Source organism: Pediculus humanus, genomic scaffold (assembly GCF_000006295.1).
Source record: "Pediculus humanus corporis 1103172107559 genomic scaffold, whole genome shotgun sequence".
NCBI classification, from domain to species: Eukaryota; Metazoa; Arthropoda; class Insecta; order Psocodea; family Pediculidae; genus Pediculus; species Pediculus humanus.
The window spans coordinates 279,788-307,226 of record NW_002987174.1 but is presented as its reverse complement, the minus strand read 5'-3'; the positions used below and the strand labels follow the sequence as shown (position 1 = coordinate 307,226).

At 29.0% G+C, this 27,439-nt stretch overlaps 1 protein-coding gene and 1 non-coding gene across 2 annotated transcripts; both read left to right on the top strand.

Moving 5' to 3' along the window:
* Nucleotides 1-5,246: 5,246 nt before the first annotated feature.
* Nucleotides 5,247-8,125, top strand: Phum_PHUM207310 (uncharacterized protein; the record flags this gene model as incomplete). Its single annotated transcript, XM_002425495.1, has 10 exons — nucleotides 5,247-5,259; nucleotides 5,341-5,579; nucleotides 5,673-5,808; nucleotides 6,347-6,570; nucleotides 6,676-6,812; nucleotides 6,887-7,041; nucleotides 7,134-7,212; nucleotides 7,445-7,607; nucleotides 7,697-7,925; nucleotides 8,091-8,125. 10 exons carry the CDS (start codon nucleotides 5,247-5,249, stop codon nucleotides 8,123-8,125), a joined length of 1,410 nt encoding a protein of 469 aa, XP_002425540.1.
* Nucleotides 8,126-9,867: 1,742 nt separating this feature from the next.
* Phum_PHUM207300 lies at nucleotides 9,868-9,939 on the top strand. The gene has a single exon. It is a non-coding gene; the product is annotated as a tRNA-Glu (tRNA).
* The last annotated feature ends 17,500 nt before the right edge of the window (nucleotides 9,940-27,439 follow it).

Here is a 27,439-nt window from a genome sequence, read left to right as displayed (position 1 = left end):
GCGGTCGAAAAATAGGTGATCTTTGATCATCTCGAAGGTGGCAGGGATGCGAAGCTGTTGGACCGCGGGGAGCCCGGTGGGAGTAGCTAACCCGTCGAATCTCTCCGTCTCCGGAAACTTCTTTCTCTGCGGAGGAAGCGGGAGCGACGTGGCAGGTCGCGACCGTTTCCCGTGGGCACGAATGGGTCGGAATCCGGGTATCTTTCTTGATTACGTCGGGAGGAGATTCGCCCCGGTCCCTCCGGGCCAGTTGGGGTGCGTTCTTGAACGGCCGGGAGTCGCGGTGGGCTCCTGAGATTCAGCTACCAAGAGGCAAAACGCAGGGAATGCTTGCAGACCTGCGCTAAGTTCGGTGATCCCCAGGGGGACAGGGGATTAATCATCTACTTACAGATACGTGTCTTCGGTCTCTCACCAGCAAACGAGCGGGAAGGCGAGGCGGAAAGAAGGCGACGGGATCGGGTGGGAGTAGCGACCCCGTTCGATGTTGCCCCGTCCGGAAACCCGTAGATTTCCGCAACCGAGGCGCGAGCGAGGTGGCAGGTCGCTCCGTCTCACTCAGAGCGACGCCGAAATAAGAAGACACGAAGATGAGACGGTGACGGAGATTCTTCGGACGGCTGGGTGCTGCGGCGACGATCGCGAAGTCGTCGTCGGAAAGTACTCTTTTCACTTCTTTCCTAACGTTTCTTGGAGGATTGACGACCCCGGTCGATCCTTTGTCTATCTTTTCTTCATCGATCCCGTTTTACCGTAAGATAGAGGATGCGATCAATTAACACTTAACTTTTAACTTTACCCCTTTTCTGGTGATGTGGTAAGTCTCAATCCCCAGCCCCGATCACATTCTCAGGAAACAGACGAGTTTCCCATCTCTTCCCCCTAGCGAAGAACCGGAGGACACTCCCGAAAGGGACTGCCGAACGTCCTTAGGAGTTGCGTTCTCGTCTTCGAGGTGATGGCGGAACGGAGACTAGGGCGAATCTCCCATATAAGTAAACGTGTGGAACGGTTAAAGTTCTGGCTTCCCGAAGAGGGGACTGACTGAAATGTAGGTACTACCCCAACGACCGTCCCCCCCTCTTCATATAAGCCGCGCTAATGCGACGCGCTCAGGAGTTTTAGCGGGGTATGGGTCATACCGGTTGGGCTTTCTTCGAATCCATACCGAGCCCCACACTCACTCTGTAAAAAGAGTATGGATTTGTTGATCATACAGAACTGTGCATGTAGCTACTGTCGTAATCGGGCTTGAAATGTGGTTGTACCACTCCTTGGGTAATCCGTCCATTCCATATTTTCGACATATATTCCATTGGAGATGTTGAAATATTTTATTGTGCCTCTCCAGATATTCATGTTTTGCCAATATCGGACAACCGAAAATTAAATGGTCGATGGTTTCCGATTGGGATTGGCAAATTCGGCACTTGTCATCTTGGCGTATTTGAGAATTACTTTCTCATAGTTATGGGTCCGTAATGCCTGATCTTGAGCCGCTGTAATAAACGCTTCCGTTTCAACTTTAAGTTTTCCACGCCGTAGCCAATTGTGCGTGCTCTTCTTATTAATATCTGAAGCTCTCACTCTTTTTAAATATTGTCCGTGTATTATTATTATTATCATTCTTTTATCATTCAAGTCGGCGGTGGAAAAACAAAAAAGGTCTTCGATTCGATCCCTAAGGAATAAAAAACAAATTTTTTTTTATTTAAAATATCAAAGATTTAAAAGTTTATAATGTAAATTTTTAAAAATGGCGTATGAACCTTGTTAAAACTAATAATAATAATTATATTTACAGGTTCAAAATATAAAAAAAAAAAATTTAGTAATTAAAATCTCTTTTTAATTACATTTTAGACACTTGAATTATCAATTAGTCGAACATTTCATTATTGAAATGTTTTATATATCGAAGGTGTTCACACACACACACAGGCACAGGCACACAGGCACACATCACGTGGGGCTCAGGGCCCGTTATGCAATTTCTAAAATCCCGTTTTTCCTTCTCCTCTTTTTTAATATATAAAAAAAGTCCCAAGTTCGCATTATTCCCCTTAACTTTTCCCCTTCCCTTTTTTTCTTATTGTTTCATTATGTTACATGCCCAAACAACAAAATTTTCTCACGCTTCAGAAAACTAAAAAAAAAAAAAAAAAAAAAAAAAAAAACAAATTCAAGTCGTCTACTGGAATACGCGCAATTTAAAAAAAAAAATTTTTTTTTTTTTATTACATGGAATTACGTCACTGGAAATAAATTTTGGAGTTTTTGGTTCAAGATGACCAACAAAGCGATTAACTCTTTTTTTTCACATCTTTGAATAATTTTTAGTAGTTTGGAGGGAGAAAGAGAGAGAGGGAGGAAGGGATAGGTAATAATTATAATTACTATTAGCTAAACATTGTCTCTCTCTCTCTCTCTCTCTCTCTCTCTCCATCTTTCACTATGTCTTTCACTATTTATGTTCGATTCCCTAATAACGTACGTGAAGGCTCTCATTCCCTCTCTCTCTTCCCCTTTTCTCTCTCTTTCTCTCTCGCTTTTTTTTGTTTTTCTTTTCTTTTTGCCACCATTTCCCACACACACATTTCGCATTCCCCCACTTTTTTTCTTTTTTTCTTTAGCATTTTCTTTCATTTCCTATTTTATCATTCATTACTTTGAAATTTTTTTTTTGTTTTATTACCCAGGTAATTTAGTTGAACGTCGAACTTTGTTAAGAAATGAATGATACATAATTAAAATGTATTTTTATTATTTAAATTATCAATCGTGGTGAATTTTCTTTTTTTTCATATAATTCGCGTCGTGTAAATAAATAAAATAAATAAATAAGTTAATTAATTAATTAATAAGTTTTTTTATTTAATTTTTTGAGAAAAAAAAAATTATGAAAGTAATAAAATTTATTAAAATTATGTACGGGAATAATTTTTTAAAAGGACGTAAAAAATTACCATTCGTTTTAAGGTGCGTATTATTATTATTATTATTATTATTATTATTAATTTAACGATACGTAAATATTTATTAACTTATTAAATAACATATTTACGGGCTCGCCTTAATAATTTTTCCATCCTTCGTATAATTTTTTTTTTATCGTCGCGATTATTATTATTTTTTTTTATAACTAAAATTGTAAAAATTATTATTACGAGTAATAAAATTTTAATAATTGTTAATAGGTAGTTTAATAAATAAATAAATTAATTAATAATATTATTAAATTAATCGGTGATAAATAAATAAATAAACAATTTTATTAAAGTTAATTAATAATTTTTTTTTCTCTCTCTCTCTCTCTTTCGCGGTTTATTATTACGTAATAATAATAATTGGTTGTTTTGTAATTTTTTTTTTAAAGTGCCAACTTTTACATATTATAGACTATAAATGTCTTTCACGTAGGACTATAATTCAGACTCTATATTAAAAGCTATAAAAAAATTATTACTTTTTGCATCGTTGATTTTCACAAAACATTAAGACGAAGCATTATTATTATTGTCGTTTGTTTTGGTCGTGACCATCATCACCATCACATGATGACGTATTTCCTTTTTTTGCGAATTTTGTTTTGTGTAGGATATTGCTTCTTGTACCTTTATCTAATGACAAAAAAGTCTTATCACTCGATTGACTTATCATTCAGGTTTTTTTTTAAATGGTAAAACGTAGAGAATGTGTCGTCGACCTGTTCACTTCATGTTAAACAAATCCTTAATGTTTGTTACGTCTGTCGGTTTTTTAAAAAAGTAATGACGTCATCAATAAATCGAAGAAAAAAAAATTTCAATTCAAGCGCGATACATGAAAATTTTTCAAGGAGCCATAAAAATTCAAGAGAATGATGTTAGTTTTAAATCATTTGCTGTCGTTAAATTTCAAATGGTACCGACGACAATTTTTAACAACAACCGGAAGTTGAATTATTGAGAGAGAGAGAGAAAGAGAGAGAGAAAGAGAGAGAAAGAGAGAGAGAAAGAGAGAGAGAAAGAGAGAGAGAAAAATTTTCACATGGTAATAATCTAAGTGTGACTTGTAACCGTTAGCAAAACCGCCACAACGAATAAGAGATTTTTTTTCGACGTTTGAAACTCTTATCCTACGATATTATTACTCGAGTAATAATTATTTTAAATGATTTATTATTACGTAATTTATTTACTTTTAAAAAAAAGAAAAATAAATTATTACGGTGAGATTTTTATGCTGTCGGCGGATACGTTTAAACATTAATTACTAATAAATTAACTCGAACAATATTTTTTCTCTCATCCGTCGTGATTGTTTCGAACGTAGCACAAGACAAAAAAAAAACAAAACCGGATGTGTAAATTATTACATTTACATAATATTATTTATTTAAATAATTTTATTTTTTCTTACAGGTTAAGGAAATTATCAATAACCGCTTTTATCATATTCTCCGTAATAGTTCACGTGAGTTTTTATTATTATTATTATTATCATCATTTCCTATGATGTGTTAAATTATTTTTAATTACAAAATTCCACTTTTATTTTTTATTATACTCCCTCCACTTTCGCCTCCATTTTATGTTTTTTTTTTTTTAACGAACAAAACAAAAATATTGTTTTCGGTCGACCGTTTAAAACATACAAAATTATTCATAAAAAAAATCTTGTAAAAAAGGAAAAATTACTCAAAGTTACATTTTCCTGTTTGTAAATTAAACCATTATTATTATTATTATTGCTCAACTATTTAATTTTTCAAAATGGCGGCAAACTTTTCTTTTTTTTAAAAAACTCGCGGTAAAGAATGATAGAATTTCAAAAAAGAAAAAAACTAACTTTGCTGTCGTCTTTGTCGTCGTCGTCTTGTCAGAATACATGAAGTCATCGTTTAAAATTTTATTACGTAATCAATCATCCCTTTGAATTGGAAACGATAAAAAATTACGATTGCGTAAAATCCCGTCCGTCGTTTGCTCGTTTGTTTTATTTTAAAAAAAAAAAATTACAATTTAAATTACGTAATAAAATTAATTAGCCGTTGTTTGGTCAATAATATTATTATTATTATCATTTACGATAATTTCACACCGTCGTTAAAAAACAAAACAAAACAAACGGAAACAAACACATCATCATCATCATCATCGGTCATTAAACGTTTGATTAATTTTTTCCAAAAAAAAAAATGTTTATCCATAGATAGCAAAAGAATTTTCCAGAACTTAATAAAATTTTTTTGAATAAAATTAGTTATGAAAACGAACGGTAAAGTTTCGACTGAAGTTTTTTTTTTTTTTTTTAAATAATAATAATGATGATAACATGTGTAATTTTAGAAATCATTAGGTGTAGAAAACGAGCCATTAACCGAATTAATTTACGATGGATACAATGGTAGTAGCAGCGAATCCCTTCTTCCCACAAATTACAATTATCCAGAATATGGTTCACAATCGTCAGAATCATCCGAAGATGGAAAACACGTACGATTTTATACAAAGACTACACAAAAACAAGATAAAACTGGTAGAAATTTGTCGAACGAAACGGAAATATTATTACCGGAAAGCACAGAACAAAAATCCGTTAGTAGTAGTAATAATAATAATATTAAAAAGGGTCAAACCCGGTGTTATCAAACAATTAATATAAATCAATCAATGTATTGGTGATAACAGGTCGTTTTAGTATCGGATTCATCCGGTTACGTACCCGTCAATCATTATCATCATCCTAGAGTACCTTCCGATTATCATATCGATTACTGGGATAGAGAGAGTAGAAAACATAAACATAATTTCACAAGAGTACAACGTGAGTATATATATATATATTTGATCCGTTACTTTCTCACGAAAACAAGCGAACAATTAAAATAACAACAACAACAACAACCACGCTAATGTTTGTGAGTATTTAAATTATTATAATACTTAATGTGTCGTCAGCTACAACGGTTTTCACGAAGAAGAAAGAAAGATGGATGCGTTATGTTAAATAGCATACAAAAAACGGAATGGGCGTGTGTTCGCACCCACACACACGAGGGTCCCGAGGGTCCCGAGGGTTTAATTAACAATCACAAATTTTTTTTTACGTTCGAACAAGACGGCGGATACACGTTCCAGTGAAAAACAATAAAAAAAAAAAAGTTGCAAATATTAAATAAATTATAAATTCAGACTTCACCTAAATAATGGAGGATGTTGCTAGAATTGTATCAGAAATGTTCAAGGACTTTTTCGGTTTATCGTACAAATAACACCGTCGATTGTTTTGTTTACAAAAAATTCTTAAATTATTATTATTATTAGTATTAATCGATCGATCGATTGTTTTCTTCGACAAACAGATATCGAAGCCGAATGTCAAGATGATTACATGAAAATAAGAGTCGGATTTAACGGATCATTCACGGGTTTGTTGTACAGTTCAGGGTATAGCTACGACCCTGATTGCATTTACATTAACGGCACTGGTAGAGATTATTATGAATTTTACATACAATTGAACAGATGTGGAACTTTGGGTAAAAATGCAAAAGCAGAAGAAAGTAGAAAATCATCTTCCATAGCCGTAAGTTTTTTTGACGACTAAGAATTCTAAGAAAATTTTTTATGCTATATGATTAACGTTACGTAAATAAATCTTTTTAAAATTAAAAATAAATTTTTCCTGCAGAAAAATTTTATGTGGAACACGATAACCGTTCAATATAATCCTTTGATCGAAGAAGAATGGGATGAACATTTTAAAGTCACTTGCGAATACGGTTATGATTTTTGGAAAACTGTCACGTTTCCGTTTTTAGACGTCGAGTAAGTATTTCCTGTTAAGATGGATGAGACCGTTGGAGATAAATTGTTGTAATTATGTTTTTTTTTTGTTAAAGGGTTGCCACGGGGAATCCGGTCGTGTTTACTCTGAGCCCTCCGGAATGTTACATGGAGATAAGATATGGATATGGAACGTCAGGTACAAGAGTTACAGGACCGGTAAGAGTCGGTGATCCTCTTACTCTGATTATTTACATGAGAAGTAAATTTGGTAAGAATTATTATTATTATTTTTGTTTTTGAATCGTGTGAAATTCACCGGGTGATGTTATAAAAACTCAATTACATTTTTTTTGTTTTTAGATGGTTTTGACATTGTTGTCAATGATTGTTTTGCCCATAATGGAGCTACAAAAAAAATTCAATTAATTGATCAATACGGGTACGATGATAATATTTGTTAAAGTTTTAATTAAATAATATTTTGTTTCCGGTAAAATTTTTCAAGAAAAAAACAAAAGAAAAAAGTAAACAATTTTTTACAACGTCATTTTTTATTCATCACTCAAACGAACTTAAATTCAAAACAGTTTTATTTAGTTATAAGTATTACCGCTAGAGCGCGTTTTAAACAATTTTTAACAATTTCGAACGGTGATTTTTTTTTGTTCCAGTTGTCCCGTCGACGAAAAATTAATAAGCCGATTCAGAGGTTCCTGGAGCGAATCTGGAATATTCGAAACGCAAGTTTTTGCATACATGAAAACGTTTCGTTTCACCGGAAGTCCGGCACTTTACATCGAATGCGATGTTAGAATGTGCCACGGAAGATGTCCGGTAAATTTTTTCCATTAAACAAATTTATGATTTAAAAAAAAAAAAATTATGATAGATTGTAAATACTGTTTATTTTGGAATTATGTCAGAGTCAACCCTGTCACTGGAGAAATACGAAAAGTCTTAAAAAAAGAGACACGGGAATCGAAGATGGGAACAACAACGAAACAAATTTTGGTCTATCGAACAACATAAATTTATTTCAATCTTTGAGAGTTTTACAAGAGGGAGAATCTCCGAGTGATAATAATTTACAACAAAATTCAACACTCGGAAATTTGATTTGTTTAAAACATGGAGCTTTTTCAACAATCATAGGTAAACTAAAAAAATTTTCCCCAACGATTACGATTCCTGCCATATTAACAAAAAAAAAAAGCAAACGTAAACTTGTAGAACCACAAAACCAAATCTTTTGTTATTAACAATCATGGAGAATCACGTTATCGTCACAAAACCTATAAATTTTAAAATTCAAAACAGGCTCGTCAATTAACAACAAACAACACAATGCCTAAACTTTGTCTTTATAATTTGGATACAAAAAAAAAAAAAAAGTTGAAAGGGCAGATCAGAAAAACAGGTTCTCCTGTGCCCACAATGATATGAACCCATACTTTTCTGTATAACCAACGCAAAAACCGGTTTAATAAAAAAACAAAAAAAATATGCGGAAACAATGATTTTAGAAAAACAAGAGAGAGAGAAAATAAAAGAGAGAGAGAGAGGAAGTTTTAAAATAATATATATTTAAAATTTTTCGTTTTTTTTTTTTAGGTTTCGTCGTGACAATTTTTTGTCTTTTGGCGACATGTTTAGTGTTTGCATGCATAAGATTAAAAAGATATAAAGAACCGAGAATCGAATCAACTTCCGTTTCGTTATCTCCAAGATTCGATCATAAATCATTTATGATACACAAAGGACGAATAAATTAAATAATAATAATAAAATTTTCTTACCGATCGGACAACCGAACAACCGGACAAACAACCAGACACCAATCGGACAACCAACGACAATCAAAACCTATCCCTTGTTATCATCATTATTTAAATAAATTTTTTTTACTACCTCCCTTATCTATTATTCTTTCCCTAAAGGAAAAATTTAACTGCTGGCAGTGATAGACTAAGGGTTTAAAATTCGATATTTATCGATTATTCGATATATCGATTTTTGTAAATAATAATTTTTTATGTATGTATATGTAGTAGGGCAAAAGATATTTTAAACTTTTTTTTTTTAAATAAATAAATATAAAATTGATTTAATTGATTATTTTGTTAATTATTTCATTCATCAATCAATCAATCATTCTTAATCCTTGAATGAAAAAAATCTATTATCATAACGACGAAAAAACCAAGATAATAATAATAATAATAAAAGTTATGAAAAAAAAGAAAAATCAAAACGTAAAAATCACTCGTTTGTTGTGGGGGAAAAAAAAACCAATTAAAAAGTTTTGTACTTTTATTATTATTATTATTATTATTATTATTATTATTATTATTATTATCATTTTTATTATCATTTTACCGTTTTTCGATTCCGAAAGTTGTTACAAAAAACAAAATCCCGTTGATACCTTAAGGTAGAAACAAAAAAACACAAATGAAATGATTTTAGTCGCGGGTAAGAAGAAGAAGAAAAGGAAATGTTATGATAAACGATTTGAGGGCAAGTAATGAAGTTATTAAAGACAATCAAGTTGTTTAGGGATAGAAAAAGGTCAAAGGTCAAATATAATTAACATTAGAAATGCGAAAAAAAAAACAAAAAAAAAAATTAAAACAAAATCTTACAAAGTTAAATAATGAGTTGCCATTTTAAATTGTAGTACATAAAGAAAAAGAAAACAAATTTCCCGAAAAGAAACAAACAAAAAAACGTTACTTTTTTAGCTTGTTGTTGTTTGTTTGTTTGTTATTAAAACGTTCGCACGAATTTTAAAAAAAAAAATGATTATCATTTACAAACGGTGAAACGAATTAATTTCTTCTTTTTTTCATGATGGTTTTAATGTGGATCCTTAAATAAACTCTTATTATTATTATTATTATTATTATTATTATTATTATTATTATTATTATTATTATTATTATTATTATTATTATTTATTACGTTTTATTACCGCGTAATAAATTGTATCGATCAAACGAAAATTTCCTTCACGTATCGTATACGAATACAACCAACAAACACCGAAACAAATAACAAACATTACACCTGAATAAACCGATTGAGTAACATCGCCTCCCATGTGGTCTAGTGGCTAGGATAGCTGGCTTTCACCCAGCAGGCCCGGGTTCGATTCCCGGCATGGGAAATTTTTTTTTTTTTTTATAAACGGAAACGTTGACGATTTAAATAATTTTTTAATCAAAAACTACCACCGTAAATTTAAAAAAAAAAAAAAAAAAGAAAAATTTAACGGTATTTTAAACATCTTTTCTCCTTTTTAAAATTTCACATTATAAAGCACGCACACACACACGCACGTTCCCTCCATTTTGTTTTTTTTTTTTTTTTTTACGGTTAAAACCTAAAATTAGTTTAATATAATGTTATAAATAATGATTAGGTTATTATCATTGTTTTCAAATATTACTTTTGGGGTGACATTAAACACAATGTGAATGAATGAATGAATGAATGAAAGAAAGAAACTTTCATATTTATACGATGTAAATTTTTATAGTTTAATAATATGCAAAATAATAATAATAAGTATCGGTTTAACATTTATTTTTTTTTTTTTTTGTCATCGTTTGTTGTTGTTGTTGTTGTTTCTCTTTTATTCATTATATTACACTTATTTAATTCGGTATAATTTTACTATTGGCTAATTATGGGTAAATTGCACATCGTTGTTTTCTTCCTTCGGAATAATAGTTTACGTTAATAATAATAATAATAATAATGAATCTCATAAACATAGACGTTGTTTTTTTTTTATTCGTGATGGCTTAAAGACAACATTGTATAATTTGTGTCAATGATCATAATCTTCTGACACGTTCAAAAACACGAATTAAACGGGGGGGGGGGGGTAAATTTCTTTTTTTTAAATAATAATAATAATAAGTAGAGAGTTTGTTAGAATCGAAATGCAAACGTTGACAAACAAAAAACTTATCAATGTTTAACGTTTGCCATTTTTTTTTTTTGTAATGCAATTTCCTTTTCCTGTTTTTAACACCCATTCCCGACAGTATTTAAACAAAATAAAAAAATATTTAAAAATGTATTATCATAATTTTTTTATTGAAATTTTCCTGTCGGTTTTATTTTATTTACAACCTGTCGTCTGTTAAATTTTTTTTTTTTTGAAATGTTAAACATTATTATTATTATTATTAATTAAAAATTTTTTTGTTAATAATTTTAAATGGAAAAATTTAAACCCCTTAAAGAAGGCAAAAAAAAAAAAAAAAAACGATAATAACCCGTCCCAATCTTTCATTTACTTGTAAATAAAAAAAAAAAAAAAAGAAAAAAACTTGCAGGCATTGATGCAGGTACGGAATACGAATGAATTGAAAAAAAAATCTCATGAATAATATCTGACGAAAAAAAAAAAAAAAAAAAAGATAGATTGTTAAGAGTAAAAAAAAAAAAAAGCAATGTGTATATATTTAATTCCACCCCCGCGTACCTTCTTCATTCATGTATAAAAAAATTTCTTATTATTGCCGAACCTCATTCATTCACTGAATGACTACGGGGCAAATCAACATTGTCCTCCATCTACGTTTATCTCTCTCTCTCTTTCTCTCTCTCCATTATAATTAAATATTTTACTCGGGAATGATTTTTTTGAATATGGTTTTTGGTTCAACCCCCTTTGGATTAAAGGTTAACGTTTCAATGACCTCTTTCGAGCCTCGGGTAAACCTTTTTTTTTTTCGGTTTTCCCTACCTGACTCTTTCTATTATTAAGACATATTATATATATACTCAGGGTGTTATTTTGAAAAATAATTTTTTTTTTCTTCTTCTTTTCCTCCTTACTCCCCCCCCTCCCGAATTTTCTGTCGAGTGATATTAATAATAATAATCGTATTTGCAAATTCAATTATTAAAAACAAAACAATGATCCATCTTTCCCCTTCTTTTTCCCTTCCTTCTCCTCTTCTCCGCGAAAAAAAAACAATTAAAACTGTAAATTATCATAGAATTGTAGAAAAAAAATCAACGGTATTTCCGATGTTTCCCCCCTCCCTCCCTCCTCCTCCCGTTCACGCCCTTTGACCTTAACAGCAAACTTGTCATTTTTAACGCGTGAGTAATTACAAAACACGTAATCGAACATAAAAATCCTTTTTTTTTAAGGAAAAATAATCATGTTTAACCTTGTTTTTTTTATATTATCATTTCCATAGAATAATAATAATAATAATAATGATAATAATGATAATAAATTGATTTAACGCAATATTTTTTGTATAACAATCCGATTGCAAAAATAAAATCACACATTATCAATCAATCACTTTCAACCGTCAAAATTTAACAGAAAAAAATAAAAAAACGGAGCAGACGACACGGCAGAAGATTATTAAGGGATCGTGAATACCGACCCTTTCCCCTCTTCCCCCCTCCCAAAAAAAAAAAAAAATCATTGAAATTTCTTTCGAAATAAATAAATAATAACGATTTTCGCTACATGTCATCACTTTTATCATCATTATCATCGTGCCACCATTTTTTTTTCTTTCGACCAATTAAATATATTTATTTGTGTTTGCGTAACGACAAATTTTTCTTTATAATTTATTGGATTTCGAGTAAAAAAAAAAATGCCCGAAGGAAGAGAGTGAAAAAAAAGGTATAAAATTTGGCAACGTTGCATGGGTATATAAAACGTGTAAGGAGAAGAAAATGTTTGCAGACTCACACACACACACACACATCATAGACGTGTATATATAAATAAGCTAATAAATTCATATATAAATATTTAATCCTCGTTTTTTTTTTTTTTTTTTTTTAATTGTTGGTTGATTCGTGTTTTTATAAAAAAAAAATTTTCAGGCATTTTTAGGTATCGAAAAAAAAAAAAAAACCCCCGAAGGCTAAAAAAATATTGTGAAATCCTTCGGTTTTGATTCCAATAAAAAAAATAAAAACAATAATAATAATAATAATGATATATAAATTTTTTTTCTTCCATATTCTAATAATATTTTAATGAATTTGTGAAAGAGCTTAAAATATTTAGAAAAAAATTATTATTATTATTTATTTAGTATTATTATTATTATTAATTTTAAAATCTATAAAAATATAAAATTTGAAAAAAGGGAAGTGTGGTTTTATACCTTCGAGGTTGGAACAAGTTTTTTTTGTTGTTTTTTTCTTTCTTAATATTTCATAAATTTGTTTACAAATCTTAACTTTAATCAAACCAACCGACATAATAAGTCTTTATTAACTTTTAAATAAATCTTCCTATTAAAAAACGAGAAGGATTTTATAGCGCTATAATAAAAAAATAGTCGTCGACAACGAACAACAACGACAAAATAAATTTTTTTTATATTAAAACGACAAAAAAAAAAAAATTAAATAAATAAAAGAAACGGCAACATTGACGACAACGACAACCGGAAATAGGTATAAAATAATACACCGGAAATCGTAGACCTAACATCTATTATCTGGTAAAATGATTTTTTTAAATTAGTTTTTATTGCTTTCATTAAATTTTTTTTTTTTTTTATTGTTTCCCATTTAAATTTTGTTGACGAACCGTGAAATTTTCCACAAAAAAAAATTTTAACTTATGTAAATTTTATTTATTAACTCATAAAATAAATAAATAAGTAAAATTTTTATCCTTTAAAAGAGATAGAGATAGAGAGAGAGAGAGAGAGAGAGAGAAACGTTTGGAAAAGGAATCTACAGGAGTTGGAAAAAGGTTAACATAAAAAATATTAAACACACTCAGACGAATAGGACGGTAGTAGTAGTAATAATAATGATAATAATGATAATAATAATGTAAATCAATCATTATTTATTTATTGATTGTAACGGATTTGAATTTATATGTGTCAAAAATCATTAAGGTATAAAAAATTGAGCTTAACGGGAGGGAAAACGAGGGCAGAACAAATGTTAGCAGAACAATAGATGAAGCTTATTTGAAATCAGCTTAACCGAGGTTGGTTCATGTGGCGAACCATTAAGATACCTGAAATTGATAATCGTACAAAGAGAGAGAGAGATAGAAAGCTTTAAATCGACGGCGACTTCTGGTTTTAAAAAAAAAAAGAGAAAATCAAAATAATAATAATAAAAGTTTGAGTTATTATGTGTTCGATCGGATTGAATTTTAACCGTTTTTTTTTTTAACCATAGAGTAACAAAAAAAAAAATTTGATGTTTAACTTTATGATAAATTAACCCGTCAAAAAATTATTATCATTATTATTTTTAATAAAACATTTAAATGAATGAATCAGGTGGTTTTATTGAATAGTAGCAAAAAAAACGTCAAACGTCAAACTAAACATTTTACCCTGTTTAACTTTTGAGTGACGTCATTTTAATTTCGCGTGGGTTTTCTCAAATCCATTTTCAAATTTTCTAATTTATTCTTTTGTTTTAAACTTTAAAAAAAAAAAAAACCGTTACGCAAATTTTTTATTTTTCCTCTCCCTCTTCCTCAACCCCTAAACCTCCCACCCCTACAAATCCACCAGTAATGAAACGAAAAATTCTTATGTTACCTTCGTAGATGTGACGTCGTCATAGTCATCGATTTAATATTATTATCATTATTATATTTATTATTTTCTCTTTCAATGAATCATCAACCAATAAATTATTGATTTTCATTGATTTCTATTATTATTATTATTATCATTTTTTTTTTACATAAAAGAAAAGAAAACCCATAAAAAAAAAAAAATTTTAATTGCTTGAAGGTTTGATTTGTCCCGGTCAGGGTGGAGTTTGAGTTTTTTTTTGACCTCTGAATTCATTAACCAGAATCTACTAAAAACAAAAAGAAAAAAAAAAACTGCTTCTTTTGAATTATTTTCAATTAAATTATTATTATTATTACATAATTTTATTTTACATTTATTATAATTAAATTTAATAAATAATAAGGGAGGTAAGGGCGGTCACTCGTATTATTAATAATAATAATAATAACGACGACGAGTATGATAAAATTCGTAATTTTTTTTCAGAATACATAATAATTAAATTCCGATTTAATGACGTCATAAGTTTAAATTTCTGCTACCTCCATTTTGTTTTTTTTTTATTATTTTATTTAATTATTATTATTATTATTGGAATCATCGTTACGATTTATTTCTAATACGTAAAAAAAAAAATTATTTAAAACAAAAAGAAGAAAAATTTTTTAAAAACAAATTATCGATTGTCATCGTTTTGTTATTGTTATCATTATTGTTTTTTGGTTGTTGTTGTTGTCGGTTGTTGTACGTATTCGATGACAGGTCAAAAAATTTTCAATAGGAAACATCATGAACATCAACAATGATTTTGTTTTAAAAAAAAAAAAAAAAAACAAAAACTTTGGCATTTGAATATCGTGTGTGGGTTTAAAAAAAAAAAAAAAATTATTTTCCATGTTCTAAAGACACGACTAATAATAATTGATTAACTTGGAGAAAAAAAAAAAAGTTTTTTTTTTTTTCTCCAGTGACAATGGATTTTGGAGAGAAAATGAGGAGATGCTTTAATTATAATACAATACCCAGACCGATAAATAACAATGTTTTTATTTTTTTATTATTTTTTTTTTTTTTAGTGTTTCCATTCAGAACTTTCATGTTGTCCGGAGGCTGGTATCCCCTTTACCCCTCTTCTTCCCTTCCCTCCTCCCTCTTTCCTCCTCCTTCCCGCCCTCCTCCTCCTCTTTTTTATTTTTTTATTAATTTTTTATTTCGTACGATGAAAAAAAATTTTAAAATCTCATACGGAATTTATTAATAATATTATCATCGGATCGTTTATGTAATTTTTTTTTTATTGCAAAAAGCAGAAAACATTTGAAAAAAAAAGGTTTAAATGAGAATTTAAAAAACAAATTCATTCCGCCATTTTGAAATCACGTAAAAATAATAATTAATATAAAAAAATTAACGATGTCAAAATTTTTGTTTTTTTTCTATTTCGTTTGAAAAAAAAAAAAAAATTAATTACACGTTTGATAAAACCATAAATTATTTATTAATTTATTAACACTTAATCAAACATTGTAAAGGTCCCCCCTTCTCACCGCCCCCCACAAAAAAAAACTCACGAATAAATATGGAAAGACAACAAATTTAATAAAATAAATAAAAAAGGAAAAAAAAAAATTTTTTTTTCTTCCTTCCTTCATCGTTTCTTCTTTCCCCTCCCCCCCGCCGCGGAATTTTTCCAAAAAAAAATTATTATAATTTATTACTTATTATTATTATTATTATAAAATGAAAATGGTTAACGTGGTTGATAAAGAACATTCTAGAATAAATAATTAATAATATTTTAAGGTTTGGCAAAACGAAGAATTTTTTCCTTTTTTTTTAATAAAAATTTTTATTGTTAAAGAATTTTATAATTTTTTTTCCTACTCCTCCCCTCTCCTTCCCCCGATTCAAATCCACCCCTCCCCTCCCCCGCCCCCCAGGAAAAAAAAATTAAACCTTATTCGCGTGCGAAATTTAATTAACGGTTTTGAACTTTTTAAAAAAAAAATTTTTGCACTTTACTTGTCGCCTTCACAAAAAAATTCTTTTCTTTTTACCAAATCTGAATACGCCCCTGATAATTATTAACTTAATATTGTAACAAACCGCTTTTAAACCTTTTTTTTTTTTTGAAGACAGAAATCAAAAAAATTTTTTTTTCGATTATGGCAAGCCTACATAAAAAAAAAAAATATTTTTAATCGAAATGACAAAAAATTTTAAAAAAAAAAAAAAATCGCGTGGGATGTTCGACAAATTATTATTATTATTATTTCGTTTTAATTTTTTGCAAATGAATTCGGGAGGGGTCAAAGTTCACATTGTGTGTTTTAAATGAAAACGCACGATTTTAACGTTCCTCTCTCTCTCTCTCTCTCTCTCTCTCTCTCCTCGTATTTATGATAATGACGCATTGCGATATACCTTCTTTTTTTCCCGATGTTAAAATACGCGCGCGTACGTACGCGGTCACGCACGCGCGTATTCAGACGTTTCACCCACGTGATTTTTCGTTCCAGGAAGCAACAACCGATACCTTCGTTCGTACCTGTGAGTTTTCTAAATAAATAAATAAAAAGAAATTACGAGTTATTATGATATTGTGGGCCGCATTATCCAACAGAAGATGGAGAGAGAACAATATGAAATGTCGGTGCGTGCGTGTATGCGTGCGTGTGTGTGTGTGTGCGTGTGCGTGTACGTGAATATATAATGAGTCGTCGTCGTGCGGTCTCATCGTCCCTCGCAAGAGATAGAAATCGAAGGAGGATCATCTCTCTCTCTCTCTCTCTCTCTCTTTTTTTTTCAGATGATCTATTATCTATTGATCTCATCCAGCGCCATCGCCTCATTCTTCTTCTTCTTCTTCTTTTTTTTATTCAATTTATTCAATATAAATTACCAGAGTTTTCTTTTTTCAATCTTCTTCTTCATCTTGTCTTCTTCTTCTTCTCCTTTTCCCCTGATATTTTTGTATATCTATTTGTAGATTTTTATCTTTTTATACTCGTACATACACGAACAGATACAAGAGATTCGAATGAAATAACCCCGATGGATGATTTATAAAAAAAGAAAATGTTTGTGCGTGCGTGTGCGTGTGCGCGTGCGTGTGTTATATCGAACATAAACATTCAGGACCGTAAGATAAAAATGTTTTCAAGGGTTTTACTCTTTAATGACCGGAAGACATCAATTAGATTATGTTTTGCAAAATTTTTTTCCTTTATTTTTCTTCTTCCACTTTTTTTTTGTTTTCCTACCTCCCGGATTTATTTATTATTTATTATTATTATTATTATTATTATTATTATTTAGATTATTTCACACTTTAATTTGCTCACAGGTGAAATTATTTATTCAATCTCGTTTTTTAATCTCACGATTTTTATATATAATAATATTAATAAAATGGCGGATGGTTTTAAACAAATCAAAAATATTATTTTATCCATCGACATTTTTTTTTTCGAGAGAGAGGGAAAGGGGGGAAGGGGTTGGTTGAGACGTTTGTCGTGGTAGCAAAGATAAGATATTTAAAGTTAAAAAAAAAAGTCAGTGTCAGTAGAAGAAGAAAATGAGTATAAATTATTAATATGTTTTTTTTTTAATCCCAAAGTTGAAAAATATAAACAATAATTAACAGGTAACAAGGGGATAAAAAATAACGTGTAAATAGAAAAAAAAAAAAAAAACGTTTCGTTCGTCGCCGAACGATTCGAATGTGTTATAAATAAAAAAGGTTTCCCGGTGTGAATTTGGGGCGAGGTAAGTACCGTTTTTTTTTTTTTAACGGGTGACACATTTGCGGGGGCGAATATTATCCCGGCTGGCTGGCTGGCGAGAGGCAGGAGTCATTTTCTATTAGATGAACATCCATCAAGGTTTTCTTTTCGCCTTCGGAAACATATTAATTATTATTAAATGAAAGATAAAAAAAAAAAAAATTTTTTTTTTTACAACATTTCACTGACTGAATAAAAATAAAAATGATGATGATAATAAAAAAGTGACTTATTATTACCATTGATAACGCGTGGAGGTTTTTGCGTGACGTAATGCGTGTGCGTGTGTGCGCGGGAGTAAAAATCCCCATCCCGTTTAAATCTCATTTCGTACAGGTAAAAACTATCATCATTATTATTTATTTTTTTACGAATCGTTAAAACGACGCGCCACGAATGAAAATTTCATATTTATCTTCGAAAACAAAAACCGTATCGAACTTAACTTAAACAAACAAACAAACAAAAACAAACAAACAAAAAGACATAAATAATTTTTACCGCGCATATATATATAAAAAATTATTATTATTTCGTACAAAACTAAAATAAATAAATAAATAATAATTGGATACCTGATTTGAATTTCAATAGATAATTAAAAACAAAAAACCTGAACAATTTTTTTTATTGATTCTCGTTTATTATTATTATTATTATTATTATTATTATTATTATTATTATTATTAAAATAAAATGATTTGACTTATGCAACAAATTTACAATCTATTAAATAAGTACCTACGGGGGTACCCCTTTTGAAACGTACAAATTCAAAATTTTTATAATAATTTTAATAATAAATTTATTTATTTAAATAAATAAATTTTAATAACGTGTAAATAATAAAATTTTATTATTATTATTATTGTCTAATTACACGTATTATTAAAACGATCGCATGAGTTACAAATAATTTAATTAATCAATCAATCAATCAATCGTGGAACGAATGATGATGCAAACGTGTATCTCTCTCTCTCTTCTGGTGGTATCATCGGTTTTACACACAAAGGGAAGAGGGTGGGGGGTGGTGCAGCACACAAATGGAATCAAAAGGCACGACAATAATAATAATAATATAACGTTTAGTGGTTTTGTAACGAACTTAATTATGATTTATGTTATTAAACGATAGTAAAAACCGAAAGAGAGTAAAACAGTTAGAAATGTTTAACAGTGGTGGTGATTGGTCAAAATATGGACAAGGCGGTGGGTGAGGTCCCCTTCGGGTTTTGTTTATTTTATTATTATTATCTTAGTAATAATAATAATAATAATAATCGTAGTCTTAGTCGTAAGGTTTTTATTATTATTAATTTAATTTTTAATGATTGTTGTATTGATGGTTATTACTCGAAGGTAACAAACACAAACACGATGATGCCCTTGGGTAACGTGTCGTTTGTTGTGTCTCTCTATGTGTACGAAACACGTAAAAATATATTTTTTTGTACGATTGCCGCCATTTTGTTTGTTAAGTTAGACAAACTGAATTTCAAATCCGTGACTAAATTATGGTTCGAATAAAAATTTCAAAACCCGACTACTCGAGTGAATTGCATTTTATTAATGAATTTTTATCTTCATCTAGATACCGGTAAGTGTATGCGTGTGCGTGTGCGTGTGCGTGTGCGTGTGCGTTCCTTCTTTTAATTCCACGGCAATAAAGGAAAAAAAAAAAATTTTTTTTTCTTATATCCTCGAGCATTTTGCCGTCACTCGGATGTCAAGTCGGTTTTTTTAAAATTTTCTTTAATTGTTTTGCCGGTAAATCCGAGATTTTTTTCACTCTCGTTTCTCTCGTGTGTCTTTCATTATAATATCCGGTTTTATATAAAAAAATAAAAGGCACCCACGCAAAAATTAATAATTCGAATAGGATATAAAAAAAAAAATCTTCGAATCTTTACTATAAAAAAGATGAGCGAAGAAAATCAAACAAAGGAAAAAAATGAAAGAGAAAAGGAGGAATTAAGAACAATAAATATTATTCATAAAGTCATAAAAAAAATTTTTTTTTTTAACCTCTAATTACGGAGGGATTACGACAACAACAACAACGGAATCGAGATGACCGATGAAAATCGCCAAACGTTATGATTACCTCGTATAACGATAATCTGGTGCCACGGATTCGTTGTGGTCATGGTGGTGGTGGTGGTGGTGGCAAACTTGGAATTTAAGCCCGGGGTTAGAATAATAAAAAGTAAAAAAAAAAAACGTTGGATTGTTTTTTGTTTGAATGAAGAAATCATGGACGTCGTTTTTCGAAAACGATGAACTATATAAAAAAATTCATTCACGGATTTGTTTTAGTAAAAAGAAAAAATACGCAATACGCAAACATATTCCCCCCCCCCCCCCCCAAAAAAAAAAAATTTCAAATCACTTTCGTGATCTCTTGTGATTCCCTTTTTCTTCTTCCACGTCGCTTCCCCCCCTCCGCTTCTCTCTTACTTCATTTCGATAAATTTTATCAAAATCGTTGTCGTCCTCGTCACAGTCATTTAAATTTATTATTATTATTATTAAACAAAAATTTTTATATAGAGTCATGGAATGATGAATAATAATAATTACATCTGCTGCAGTGAGGCATGTAATGGAAAGGTCAGAGGTGCGTACGTACCTCGCGCGCGCACACGCGCACGCACGCACACACACACAAACATTCGGTATAGAAAAAGGAAAACGCAAACGGGACGGGAGGGTGCGGAAACCACTCCTAACACACAAACAGGAAACCAAAAAAACTCTTTATTATCATCATCATCATTATATCTTGTCGCATTAACGAAAAAAAAAAAAAAGTTACCGTAAATAATAATAATAATAAATCACGTTTTAAGATTTGAAATCTTTCTCGTTGATGACGTTGTTGTTGCTGTGGCTAATCGAAACCGTTTTGGATTTCGTCGAACGTGTCATTAGACTATTTAAATTTAAAGCAGACGAAAAATGACATTAAATATTTAAATTTTTTCGTTCTTCTTAGGAAAACAGGTTATTGCAGTTTTCACGGTTCACAAAGGAAACCTATCAAAAATTTAATCGAGATAAAAAAAAAAAGGAAAAAAAGGAAAGAAAAAAAATTTCAGGTTTGTTTGGATTCAATGAAAATCGATTTCGATGGATGATGACATTCGGTTAGAAAAAAAAAACGGAAAAAATTTTTTTTTTATATTACGAAATAATAATAATAATAGTAAGAATTGTGTTGTTGTTGTTGTTGTGAGAAGAATTGATTGTTTTTTATCGTGGCAATAAGGTTTAAGAATACTGGTTGAACACACACACACACACACACGAAAAAGGTAAAAATTGTTGATGGTGCCTAAGGAAATCGTCGCGTGGGTGCTCAGGTACGGATTAAAACGTGTAAAATTACATGAAATTTTTTTTTTTTTTATTGTTTCAAGGCATGTGATCGACCCTTTGGGAAAGGATGTTGTTTCTTTTCTTACTTGCATCAATTAAAAAAAAAAAAATATCTCGGAGATATATAAATAAATGAGTGATGATAATAAAAAAAATTTTCCGACAGCATCCTGTTGTTTTAAACCAAAAAAAAAAAATTTAAATTTACGCGCGTAAAAAAAAAAAAATTCAAACTGATAGTTTTTATCAGTCACACCCAAACATTTAACACGCATTAATGGGTGTCACGTAAATGATCCTAAAAAAAAAAAAACAATTTTTAAATTCAACAGAGTAGAAACCGGAAATACATACATGCATACACTTATTTATATAAAAACAATTATTATTATCATCGTCGTCGTCGCGTTACGTTTTATCGACGGTAACAATACAATATAAAAAAAAAAAAAAGTTGCAAAATCGACTTTCAGCCATTTTTAAAAACCAGCCGCTCTTTTTTTTTTTATGCAATTAATTTTTATTTTGAATAATTTTTCGCCCTCCCTGCCCCAGAACTATGTTCGTGATATAAATATATTTTTTCCTTTCTTTTTTTTTTTAAATTTAATCCCTCCTCTTTCTTCCCTTACCACCTTTCGCGCCCCCCCACTCTCCTCCACGTACCGCATCATCCCTTCCATATTAATACGATTACACCACCAACGAAAACAAATTTTTATTAAAATTATCATTATTATTGTTAATAAATTCGTGAAATTTAAATTTAAATCTCGAGGCGGTGATTTTATTAAGCCCTTCCCCCTTCCCCCCCTTTCCGCCTCCCGCCCTAATATAATAATAATAATAATGACGATGATGATGAAACCCGTTAAGAACTATTAATGATCGAGTGAGGGGGGGGGTTAAAAATTTTATCGGTTTTTTTTTTAAAAAAAAAATCAGGTACGAATCGAGAGAGAGGAAAAAAAAAAGAGAGTGAAAAAGAGAGGGAAGGAGAAAGAGAGAGAGAGAGAGAGAGAGAGAGAGAGAAATGTAGGTTTTTTATTTGGCAGATCTAAGCGCCACGAAAATAATGATAATAATAATAAATAATTTTTTTTTACGCGAGTTAAAAGAGAGAAAGATAAACAAAACAAAACAAAAAGCGGAGAAGATTAAAGAAAGAAAGAGATGAAAAATGAAAGAGAGATGGAATACTGGAGGTATGGCTAAAATACGGTTTAATCTGATTGGTCCAGTTTCTTATCAATGCTCATATTGTTACGCGCGTTTTTTTTTTTCAATACCTTGACGAATACTTTGTGAAAGTTTATTTAAAACCCTCAAAGGGATTTTAAATTCGTGACGTCAGAACAAAATTTTTTATCATTTTTACTAATTATTATTATCATTATTAATAACGAGAAGAAAAAAAATTACATAACGATTATGAAAAGCAGAAGAAATTTTAAAAAAAACAACGACGACGACGTCACGGAAACCCTCATTTGCTCGTACTCAAACTTTATCATTTTTCCTAATCCCACGAATTTTCCGCACAGTTTTCCTTTCCTTCCTCCGTTCCCCACCTTCCTCCCCCACTCCCATTTCTAGGATATATAATATAAACTGTTAAAACGTTTTTACATTAAAAAAAAAAGGTAAATTTTCTCAATGGGTAACAATTACGTTTAAGGTGAAAATAATATGTTAAATATGTTTTTTTTTTTTTTTTCGGGTTTAATGATCACAATAAAAAATCTTAAGGTATCCGAATACGTTAAATAATAATAATAATAATAATAATGATAATAAAATTGAAATAAAAATGATTAACGAATGATAAACACGAGCGCGACGCGAATTTGATTTTATATAAAAAAACCTACGACGAAGAAGAAAAAGAAGACAAATCCATGCCATAATATGATGGTATGGAAGATTGTTGTTGTTGTTGTTGTTGTATTATTGTTATTGTTGTTGTTGTTGTTGTTGAATGAGATTCGTGAAGGCATCAGGTCGAATATATATACAGGGATCGAAAGTATCATCGTGTCAAACGGGGGATTTAATACCTTGTTAAATGCGTTCGTACGCATTAATAAATTTATTTTTCCCTTTTTTTTTCAATAAAAAAAATTTTTTTTTATATATATGCGTGCGTATAAGTGCGTGAGTGCGTGAGTGAGTGAGTACGTTCTTTCTCTCTCTCTCTCATCCACGTAATATTTATCTATCTGTCTCTTTTATATTGAATGAACTCGTTTTGGTTTTCAATGGTACCTGTTTTCTTCAATGGTGATTCAGCCTTTCGAGAAGAGTCTTATCACACAAACGTTAAAGGAAAATTGTTTAGTTTTTATTATTATTATTATTTTTTTTTTTAAATTCGTGTGTAACGTTTTTTTCGTTAACGCGAGCGTTCGTTCGTTTTTAAATTCGCGGTTTTAACAAAAAAAATGTCACGAGTTTTTTTTTTTTTTTATTTAACCGGATTTAAAAAATTTTATTTTTAATTTTTAATTTTTTTTTTAAGTTTGTTTGTTTGTTTGTTTGTTCCTTTTTTCTTACTTATTCAATGTGAGTCAGATAAATGTATATATATTGTTAAATACACTGTTAAAAAAGATTACGGTTTAAGTGACAATCATAATCATCATCATCATCATCATATCCTGTATGTGTGTTATAAAGTAAAAACGAAAACTTTTTTACTTTTTTTTTTTAAACGTTTTACACCCGATTAATAATAATAATAATAATGTTACACGTTAAACAATAAAATAAATTTACGTTAAAAAAAAAAAAAAAACTGCATACGGATTAATAATAATAATAATAATAATAACGTAAACATTATGCGGTTTTCATCGTGTGTGTTTTATAATAAATAAGTCGAGTGAAAATTTTCTTTTTTTTTTATTTTGTTTCTTCGATAATAATAATAATAATACGTTAAAAAAAACAATTAAAACGTATTTTGTTTTTAAATAATAATAAGAAGAAGAAGAAGAGGAAGAAAAAGAAAGGTAGGAAGAAGAAGAAAATAAATAAATAAATAAAAATTGGATACAATTTGAACGGCTTCACGGTGGTTGCAAAATCGGCGGCGGTTTTACCGCCGGTCACCACGTTGACGGTGGCCACAACGGTCTTAACAACGACCGTTTCCTACCCATCATCCTTCGGTCATCCAGGGATGGCGGAATATTCTCAGGTGAGTTAATAAAAATTACCTTTTATTTCGAATTTGAAAAAATTTTTCTTTCCCTTTCCTTCGTGACGATGACGTCACATCAACATTTCCAAAAATCTTTTTTTTATTATTATTTACGACGTAATAACACGAAAACATTTTTTTTTAAAAAAATGGCGATTCGAAAAAAAAAATTATTATGATTATTTATTTATTTATTTATAAATTACACACGTTTACCAAAATATATATATATATATAATTTATGACAGAGTATAGGTGGTGTTTGCGAAGGTGAGAAAAAAATAATAATAATGATAATAACTATAATAATAATAATAATAATAATAATTTAAAAAAAAAATGCCGGCGTTAAATAGGGGTCAATTATATAGTCGATGAATCGATCGATCGATCGATCGATAATTCACGACCGTTGATTATTAATTTTTATTAATCTCTCTCTCTACTCCCTTCTCTCTCTCTCTTTCTCTCTCTCTAATTATTATTATTATCTATTTATTTATTTCCGCACACGAAAAATTCGTTTAAAAAAAAAAAAAAATTTTTTTATAAATGTATACTAAAGTATTTAATTTATTAAATGCCGAAATATATATGATGATGATGATGATGATAATAATAAAATATATATTTGATAAAAAAAAGAGATGATAATAATAATAATAAAATAAAATTAATAGCGTGTTAACTGTGTTAGGGAATCGCGGATGTGGATTTTTGATTTATTATTATATATTTTGTTGTCAAAAAAAACAATAATAATTCGAAAGGTTTTTTTTTGTTTAAACGATCATAAATTTATATTTTTCGTTTTTTCATATTTATATAAATATATACTTATATTATATAAATATATAAACAAAAATATAATAAACGATTTCGATAACCGCAACAACAACAACAACCAAAACGACAAAAATTCTTTTTTTTTTATTTACAAAACGTACCCGCGTAAAATATTAATACGGTTTTTTTTTATTATTTCTCCGGCGATAATTATTTATTTATTTTATTTAAATAAGTTTTATTTATTTATTTAAAATCAATTAATATTATTATTATTATTATTATTATTATTATTGTTGTTGTTTTTTTCCTCGTTTTTAAAGCCGAAAATAAAAAGAGTTACAAAGTTTTTTTTATTTTTTTATTTATTCTTATTCTCTTTAATAAAAACTAAATAAATAAATAATAATAATAATGATTTTTACGTTTATTATTAAGGGGTTCATTTGTTAATAATATTTAATTAATAATTATTATTATTGTTATTAAAAAAAATTTTGTTCGTTAATAATTCCCTTTTTACTTAAACGAATTCGATTTTTTTTAGAAAAAAATTTTTATTTAAATTAATTAATTAATTATTAAAAAGTTATAAGCAGGCAAAAAATTATCATTATTATTATTATCATTATTATTATCGGTACGGAGTTATTAAAAAAAAAAAAAAAATTTCTTCTAACGATTAAATGCATTTCGATGATGATTTACTCGTTTTTTTTTTTTTTTTTTTTAAATTATAAATATTTGTAATTCTTTAGATTTCATTCATTAAATCTCACTCTCTCTCTCTCTCTCTCTTTCTCTCTCTTATTTTTACCCAATAAAGATGAAAAAGAAGAAGAAGAAGATGAAAAAAAAAAAAAAAATTAAAAAACTCGTGTGTTAACAAGATGTTATTATTATTATTATTATTTTTACGTGGTTACCTTAATTAATAAACAAGGCGTCTCCTATCAATACTATCATTATTATTATTATTATTAAATAAAAATAAAATTGATGAGAATTCAAATAAAAAAAAAAAAAATTTAATTGGCCGTCGCAAAGAGAGAGAGAGAGAGAGAAAGAGTGAGAGAGAGAATAATATAGATATATACTGAAATCATTTTTCCCTTTGATATAATTAATATAAATATAAATGTTTAAAAAAAATTCTCGAGTTTCAAACCGATAATATAAATATTAATAATGATAATAATAATAATTTTTATATACCGACGGATTATTTCATTTATAATAAGTGATGATAATAATAATAATAATAATATTGATTACCGATTAATTAATAATACAAAGTTTTGTTATTGCTTAATAATGTTTTTGGGTGACGCGCGTATAAAAAAAATTTTTTTTTTTTCTTTAGTCGTATCCGTTGAAAATGTATAAATTATCTTTACGACTCGTTATCAAAAATTATATTTACATTTATAATAATAATAATAATAATAATAATAATAATAATAATAATAATAATAATAATAATAATAATAATAATAATAATAATATTTAAACTAATTTAAAAAACCTGCAAAAAAAAGAGTTAAACACGGGAACGCGCACACACACACGCGGGCATCATTTAAAAAAAAAATTTTTTTATTACGTTAACGACACGAATTTTTTTTTTTTTTTTTGTAAACCCATTTTCAAAAAATATATAAAATATTCGAAAAAAACTCATTATTATCATTATTATTATTGTTATTAGTATTATTATTATTATTTGTTTTTTAAACGGGATTTAAAATGAGAAAATTTTCCCGTTTAAATGATGGTCGGTTTTAGCCACGTTTTAAAATAAAATTAAAAGAGAAAAAAAAAAAAAAAAAGGTTTGCGCATCGAAGTTTCTCACGTTTTAAAAAAAAAAAACTAATGTAAAACATCGTACAAACAAACAAACAAACAAACAAAATATTGAAACGAACGAACGAACGAACAAACAAACAAAAAATAAA